Source organism: Haliotis cracherodii, unplaced genomic scaffold (assembly GCF_022045235.1).
Source record: "Haliotis cracherodii isolate W230 unplaced genomic scaffold, xgHalCrac1.p SCAF_3, whole genome shotgun sequence".
Lineage (NCBI taxonomy): Eukaryota > Metazoa > Mollusca > Gastropoda > Lepetellida > Haliotidae > Haliotis > Haliotis cracherodii.
Window position 1 is genome coordinate 9,074,338 of NW_027266286.1, and position 9,055 is coordinate 9,083,392.

General features: G+C 41.5%; 1 protein-coding gene across 1 annotated transcript; it reads right to left on the reverse strand.

The window, feature by feature from the left end:
- Positions 1-3,928: 3,928 nt before the first annotated feature.
- Positions 3,929-8,362, reverse strand: LOC139476044 (cornifelin homolog). The gene is made up of 4 exons (XM_071259283.1): positions 8,330-8,362; positions 5,388-5,475; positions 4,480-4,619; positions 3,929-4,033 (listed from the first exon to the last, which is right to left on the reverse strand). Exons 1-4 carry the CDS (start codon positions 8,360-8,362, stop codon positions 3,929-3,931), a joined length of 366 nt encoding a protein of 121 aa, XP_071115384.1.
- Positions 8,363-9,055: the final 693 nt, after the last annotated feature.

The window sequence follows — 9,055 nt, forward strand, 5'->3', positions numbered from 1 at the left end:
CAGAAAGACGTATTACCATTGCTGACCTTGAGGAAGACACAGGTCTAAACCATGGATCCATTGAAACTATTATTCGTGAACATTTACAGATAAATAAGATATCTGATAAGTTCTGATCTGAAGGAAAATATGAACTGACATTGCCAGAGGAAATTAAGCGCTAATTGAGGAGGATTTCGTCAAATTCAAAAAGAGATGTTGAAAAATGAGTCTATCACTATGATCCCAAGTCAAAACGTCAATCAATGGAATGGTACCATTCCACTTCTCCGGCACCAAAGAAATTCAAGTCTTCAAGATCAGTGAAGAAAGTTAAGGGCACTGTATTCTGGGATGCAAAGGTTGTGATCCTTGTTCAAAAGATGATTACCAATGCCTTCTATGCTGAAGTTCTGCTGGAGTTCTACTATTTCACGACAATGCCTCTTCTCAAACCACTCGACTTGCAAAGGCTGCTGGGCGACTATGTGGTTTCGAAGAGCTTCCTCGCCCTCAAATAACCGTCAGACATGGCGCCAAGTGATTTCCACCTATTTTTAAAACAGAACGAACATCTTCGTGGAAGGCGCTATGACGACAACGATGACCTCAAAGCTGCCGTGAATGTTTTTTTCAGGGTGGTTTCAGAAAGCATCTTCCTGACTGGAATTGAAAAACCTCACTGTCGATATAAGAAGAGATTATGCTGATAACATATAATTAGAGCTTTTTGAACCAGCCCTCCTATAACTAGCTATGGTATATTCTGCCCCGGGTGACCAGCTAGGGGTTCATTATAAGAAACGTTTTTGGATCCACAACACTTTTTCTTCAGGGAATACAGCGATGAATGTGTACATACAATATGAATGTGTGTATTTACATCCTGAGGAAATATGTTTATGCAGTGGTATATGGACAGGACCTCTTTACACGCTATACGTGTACGTAATGTTAAACTTTTCAAACTGGGATTTTTTCAAACATCCTTTTTTCATAATATATTAATTCCACTAATAAATAGAACAATTTCCTCTCTTTCAAATAGCCATAATAGAATTTCAGACAAGTATTTTAGTCACATAATGTGCTAAATTAGGCGGGGTATAAGAGACTTGCAGTTATTATCGTGCAGCAAGCTATTTCGCACTTTTCTAATCTCGCCAACCTTTACCTCGTAGCACACATCCGCCTCACGAGCCCATCCCTCAATAAGCGTAGCTTCATATCAGACGCAACCCCATGGCTGTACGATCGACAGACAGCAGACGCTGTTCTTACTTAACCCCTCCCCTGTGCGAAGTCATATTGCCTCCATCTCACTGATCTAAAAACATGCATACAAGCCATTCCAGCTATTGATGTTACAAATCCTGCATTTTGTATTGTTGTACGCTAGCTGCGTGGCCACCTCGGCCTTGAACCCTCATGTCGTCTAACGACAGCCAGCGGTCCTGCTAGCAGCCTGAAGTCTTCCAGTCGGGAATATTCTGGTCGGGACTTGGCTATATATAGATAACCATGGCAACGCTTACGTCAAGGCCTGTTATTTTGTATGACCTCGTATCGTTATCGATGCAATGCAAGTTATTTTGGGCTCGTTTCACTGATAGCGTCTATTACCCTTTGGATCCCACACTGAGTCACGTTACGCTTCATTGTACCTCACGACTGAAGCAGAACCGACCAGAGGCTTTTTGCATGCATCTTTATAATGATGATATTATTAAAGCTAGAATGCTTCAGATGCATTAAAACACATGGGTAACCTTAAATTCAGCAAGCTTGTTTGTTTGTTGTTTAAAGCCGCGCTCAGTAATATTTCAACTATGTAACGGCGGTCTGGACCAGGCAGTCTAGTGATTGACATCATGAGCATCGATCTAAACAATTACAATGGTGACATGAATCTTAGAAAGGTAATAAAGTTTGCTTTTATCCCATGTGTAGTGTAATAAAGAATAGTTTTGCTGCCCATGCTCTCGGTATAATAGGGGCGGTCGGGTAGCCTAGTGGTTAAAGCGTTCGTTCGTCACGCCGAAGACCCGGGTTCGATTCCCGACATGGGTAGCCCATTTCTGGAGTCCCCCGCCGTGATATTGCTGGAATATTGCTAAAAGCGGCGTAAAACCATACTCACTCATTCACTCTCGCTATAATAGTTCAGGTCAAATCTATTTTATTACACCGGATCATTGGGTAGAACAAACTTTAATTCTTTTAAAAGTCATCGATGTTGCAACTACATCACGACTACACGTCAGTTATCGAGCCTTGGCCAGATAAACCAGTGGTTGATAGCATGAACGTTCATACAGCCCGTGGGGTTGCGATGACTGTGGTTTCAGACAATCCAACGCGGTCTTGGGGATCGGTTCCGCCCTGGAAACCTTGCCTTATGTAGCCACTCCTCTTTCTGAAACCTGTACAAAATATAACGAGCACTCAAATGCGCACATCATCTCAATGTCTCAGTCTTAGACGAATATAAAAGAAAAGAAAAAGAGAGCTCACCAAAGTGGCAAACGACCACGCTCTGTATCGCTGTGATCGATCACACGTGAAGCTGACGTGTCGTGATGCGTCTGAAACACTGTCTACAATAGCGTTAAACCCAACTCACAGCTAGTGAGACCCGTGATGAAGAGGGGGTAGAATGGGTCTTCAGCAACCCATGCTTGTCGTAAGAGGCGACTAACGGGATCGGGTGGTCAGAGTCGCTGACTTGGTTGATGCATATCATCGTATCCCAACTGCGTAGATCGATGCTCATGATGTCAATCACTGGATTGTCTGGTCCAGACTTGATTATTTACAGACAGACATCATATAGCTTGGATATCACTGAGTGCGGTGTTAAACAACAAACAAACAAAACACACCTAATATACAGACTGAAACAAGAGATAAATATATGGAAGCGGCAAATTGACACACACACACACACACACACACACACTTTTGCAGTCGACATTTTTATCCTACATCTTTATCAACTGTAAAAGTCCAATACAAGGGGTTGATGTAAACAAAACGGGATTTCGCTGACAGATATTTTCAGCACAATTCCGCATCTTACTCCATTTATTAATATCTTAACTCCCCGCTTGAGGACGAACATTACACTGTATCATCTAATTCCCTCCATCTTCCCACATCTGTCGCGTCATGAACCCTGGTAGAGCCAGATACCATCTGTGACGATTAGATCGATATGTAGACGGTATCGATCGACATTCTGTGTATTCCGTCGTGGTGCAGACTGATTAACCTATGGTGTCTACCTCCACGCGTTAGTCACGAAGCATGTTGGATCATTACCGAGTTAGCATTTAGACCTTGATATAGGGTTGGAATTGAAAATGTGCTCAAACCCTGACCCTGGCCACCCTCTATTCATAATCATTTTGCCTTTTACGCACAATGGAATCCGAGACTTATTCTCCGGCGTTGACGTTTTTTATTTACTAATTCGGGGTGTGGGGTGTGTGTGTGTGTGTGTGGTTGGAACCATACCTCATGTCTGCTAGTTGACGTGGCCTCATTCGCCACTGCAACACTTACAGTTTCTTTATAAGAAAATGACGCGATCTGAAACCCTGTTAATATTATAAGAACGCGTCTCACTAACAAAACACGTCCACAAAACAGATGAAGCGTACATAAAATCCTCCAAAGACATTCCGCTAGCTGAAGAGCTGCAGAGTTGCGTCCCTTGGGCACATCCTTGCGCGTGGGTTTCACCGAAGTGGGACGTCTGAGACCTGCATCACTTCGGGCTTTCGCCCCCCCCCCCCCCCCGACAGCCGTGATATAACTGGAATACTTTTAAAAGCGGGGTTAAACCCAACTCATCCCCCCCTTCCCCCCCTCGGGCTTGCAAACACATTCTACAGAGAGTCATTATGCCTTAAATACGTTTATTTCACAAATTCAGTATTCTACATAATTAGTTAATCTGCCATTCGCCGGTATGCTTGAGCTCACGAGCCAATTGACAAGCCACAAGCGAACCCAGGAAGGTGGATGTGCAGCAATCATTCATTATACTGCCCTGAAAGACAAAACAGAGATATAGTTCACATATATATGCCTTCAGGCCATTGAGGAAATCAGGACATTAGAGGTTAGTATCAATTACAAAACTTGGGGGAAGTGAATGTTCTTTTTTTAACGCCGTAGCCAGCAACACTCCAGTTTGTTAACAACCTTCGCCCAGACATAACATTGTTTGTTCTGTGGGATATAAGTGCTTGAAAAAAATAATACATGCTTTCGACTGTTGAAAAAAATAGGGGATACCACACATGAATAATTTTTGCACAATGTTTTACAAAAATATCAATTTTAGTATCAAGGTTTTATTGTATATATATATATATATCTGGTTTTGTAGCTTTAGCTGAAAACATATTTAGTCTCCATACACAACCCCAGGCGCCCCATCATAACATCAAATGGTCTGCCCCTTACGTAACGATGACGAATGCACAGACTTACCTCAATATTGTGCCTCTCTCTTATAGCTGTTCTCATTGTGATAATGGCGTTGGGCACACACATAGGAACACAACAGTTTTCACCCATCTTCGAAGCTATCTGGCACATGAAGCATGGACCTAGAAACGTACCGCAGAGACCTGTAACAAAGAACATATAGTCAAGGGCAGCCTTCTACTGACACACTTGACCTATAACACAAACAACATATAGTCAATGGCAGCCTTCTACTGACACACTTGACCTATAACACAAACAACATATAGTCAATGGCAGCCTTCCACCGACACACTTGACCTACAACACAAACAACATATAGTCAATGTGAGCCTTCTACGGACAAACATGACCTATAACACAAACAACATATAGTCAATGGGAGCCCTCTACTGACACACTTGACCTATAACACAAACAACATATAGTCAATGGGAACCTTCTACTGACACACTTGACCTATAACACAAACAACATATGGTCAATGTGAGCCTTCTACGGACAAACATGACCTATAACACAAACAACATATAGTCAATGGGAGCCCTCTACTGACACACTTGACCTATAACACAAACAACATATAGTCAATGGGAGCCCTCTACTGACACATTTGACCTATAACACAAACAACAAATAGTTAATGGGAACCTTCTACTGACACACATGACCTATAGAAAACAACATATAGTCAATGGGACGGGTAGTGGCGGTCGGGTAGCCTAGTGGTTAAAGCGTTCGCTCGTCACGCTGTAGACCAAGGTTCATTTCCCGACATGGGTACAATATGTGAAGCCAATTTCTGGTGTCCCCCGCCGTGATATTGCTGGAATAATGCTAAATCGATGTATACCCAGGGAACTATAGCGATAGACTTCTATATTACTAAACTAGCTATCTTCGTGACCTACATGTTCCTACGTCTTCAAAGCAGCCGCACAGCTTTGATGACCACTTCCTCTTCTGGGGCACCAGGACGTGCTGGCCTTGTGCACCAGGCTGAAATTGACCAATATTCATTTCAAGTTGAAGCTCCCAAAGCTTGAAAATAATCAAACGGCCTGGTCATAAACAGGGGTCATATTTTTGAGACAAGCTTGTTTTAAGGACCTTTTTGATTACTTACAGGATGAAAAGAAGGTCATATGTACGTTTTCATTTGCCAGCTGTACCGTCTTGATGTGACATTATTAACTTTCAGCTTTCCATTTGGCATTACATTTTTTTAGCCATGACAAAGTCCCCAAAACATGTGAATGTTCCTCCTTATATTTTGCAGCCTACATTTTCACTAACTGATGAAGCTTGTTTGCTAGGATTATAAAATGCATTACATGTTACTACATTGGCATATAGGAGTAGAAGTCTCTCTTTAACTGATGGTATATCTCAATGTTGTGTCTGAAAATTTGGCAAGTTCACACTTCCTCACAAAAAGGTAGATCTATGCTTGTAAAATATGCTTGAATTTTACATACAATTTTGTACTACTCATATGTCAACACATTGTGCTGAAGTATTGTTGTTTTGTTGTTTTTTCAAACAATCGGAATACCAAATTTGTGAAAAAATTCCTGAATTATTAGGTATGATCTGGGTTATGTAAGCAGGTGAGAATCAAACATTGCTTTTTTCTGCATATGTGTTGTAGTCCCCGTTGCCCCATGGCTATTGTGGTACCTAACAACGGCTAACTGTTGGTGCTATAATAAATTTACGAGTGATCAAAGCTACTTTTCTCTGGTGGAATTGTTTGAATTGCCTTGCATAGACAACTGTGGCACAGGAAAACATATGTCCGTAGCCCTGGAGTGTCCGTAGCCCTGTAGTGTCCGTTGCCCTGTAGTGTCCGTAGCCCTGTAGTGTCCGTAGCCCTGTAGTGTCCGTAACCCTGTAGTGTCCGTAACCCTGTAGTGTCCGTAGCCCTGTAGTGTCCGTTGCCCTGTAGTGCCCGTAGCCCTGTAGTGCCCGTAGCCCTTTAGTGTCCGAAGCCCTGTAGTGCCCGTAGCCCTTTAGTGTCCGTAGCCCTGTAGTATCCGTAGCCCTGTAGTGTCCGTAACCCTGTAGTGCCCGTAGCCCTGTAGTGCCCGTAGCCCTTTAGTGTCCGAAGCCCTGTAGTGCCCGTAGCCCTGTAGTGTCCGTAGCCCTGTAGTGTCCGTAGCCCTGTAGTGCCCGTAGCACTTTAAAACCTGGTATTGTGACTTAGCAGTTCATTTAGTAACGTAACCACATATATTTCATGTAATATGTAAACCTGCACTAGTCTGACTTTTAGCTTTACTCTCTTCACATTGGTTTTGAATATTTGGGACATTTTAAAATATATAGTGTCCGTAGCCCCAGATTATTAGATGTTTAGATTTTGCTTTTTATTGCGTAGTTCCCCAAGAAAAACAATATGTCTATTTGACATTTAACATTAGTTTTTATCATGATAGACTTTGTCTGTTCACTAATTAGACACTTTCAAAATATAGACTAAGTGTCCATAGCCCTAAATTCAGGTCGAGTCAGTTGCCTAGGTATTTATAGTTTCACTTATTGGTTTACAAGTGACTAGTCTGTCATATACCACCATCTAGAAGTTTTGAAAGGATTTGATAAAACTTACTAGATATTGATTTCCAGATATTTACAGAAGAGAAACTGATTCTTTCAGTTTATTTACATAAGTTTCAATCATGTTTGGTCTGCTTTCTCAGACAGGAAAAACGGCTGTTTACTTGGGCCCAATTGTGTTCATTCAAATAGAATACAAACCTGCCTTCATTGTTATGTTGAATAGACTGTTCATTTCAAGAGACTGCTATATATTTTTTCAATGTTATTTAGCATTTGTAGTGTCCGTAGCCCATGGGATGTTTATGATGAGTTTGAGACAAAACCGTATGAAATTAAGAAAAACACTTTTCAGGTAAAAAAAACTGCTAATAAAGACCTCTAATTTTCTTACGCGACTAAGCACTTTAATTGCCCTTGAATTTTAACAAAAGTGCAACAGAAATGTGACCCAATGTCTTAGTATTTCCACTTCGTTATTTGGAAAGAAGACATGCTTTTTTAAAACTATAGTATATCTTATACTTCTTAAAAGAACAGGGTCCCGTTCCACAAAGCGATCTCAGCGCTACGATTGTCTTAAGTTTATGTTAACGTACGGTAGTTACGATCGTCTTAGTGCTGAGGTTGCTTTGCAGAACAGGGCCCAGTGCGTGAATTTGCATGACATACTATTGTTAAAATACATGTATTTATAAAATAAATGTATCGATTTTTTCAAAGTTAAAGATCATGTAGTTGTGTAAAGCTTGATATAGAAACCGTTCCTAGTGAAATCTTTCTAATCAACAAGTACTCATCGATGTATTACAGCTATATGAGTAGCGGTGGGGTGGCCTAGGGGTATAAGCGTTCGCTCGTCACGACGAAAATCCGGGTTCGATTCCCCACATGGTTACAGTGTTGGAAGCACATGTCTGGCATTTGTGGGAAGCAACTAAATTAAGGGACCTGACAACACGACCCGTGAAGATCCGGGATATAATAGGTCTTCAGCAACCAATGCTTGCCGTATAAGGCGACTAACAGGATCGGATGGTCAGGCTCGCCAACTTGGTTGATGCACGTCATCGTTTCTCAATCGATGCTCATGATATCAACCATTGGATTGTCTTGTCCAGACTGGATTATTTACAGACCGCCGTCATATAGCTGCAACATAGGTGAGTGTGGCGTTAAACAACACACAAACAAACTATTAATTGTGGCTCAGTTTTAAAGTACCTCCTTAGCTGACATACAGTGACTCCTACAGTGCCCTCTAATGCACCTGTCCCCCACCCCCATACCTCACCTGGGCCATTATAACCGGATATCCTTGTGCCATGGGGAAGCCGATTCACTGCTAAAATGATAAAAACACAACATTTAACTGAGCTAGTGATTTGTGATAAGCAGGTCTCAGAGCTTGTAAATCCTTTTAAGCCTTTGAGTGCGGTTAGGTGAGGTGAGGTGAGGTGAGGTGAGGTGAGGTGAGGTGAAATTGGGTTTAACGTCGCGTCCAAAATTATTGCACTTATATAGCGACCGTGTTTGTGTTTGCTTGGCTGTTTGTATTAGCCCGGACGGATGCCGATTTATAGTGCCAGCTCACTAAGATACCATGTCGCAGTTTAACATGAATACCCCCTCAGACACAGTATACTGACTCCGAGCCGACCAGTCCTTGTTTTAGCACCTTAATGCCGAGCGCCAGACAGGGTATCAAGTGCTCAATAGTTAAGGTATCATAAGCACAAGTAGGAATTTGCCAGTTTTAGGGATTTTGCTATATGTTATCATTATAAGGACTAGTGGACTGAAACAATTAGTTTCTGACGCTGATAATTCGTAAATCGTAAACCTGTTGTTAGGTATCGCCTTTCTGAATATCAATAACGCCATAAAAAAACACAATTTCAAGACCAAGACAATTCTTCTAAAATGTGTGAATATATTTTAACAAAAAATATCCATTTTTATATTCAGTTATAGTTTTAAAATAAAATAAAACGGCTATTCATTAGCCTGTTTATATGAA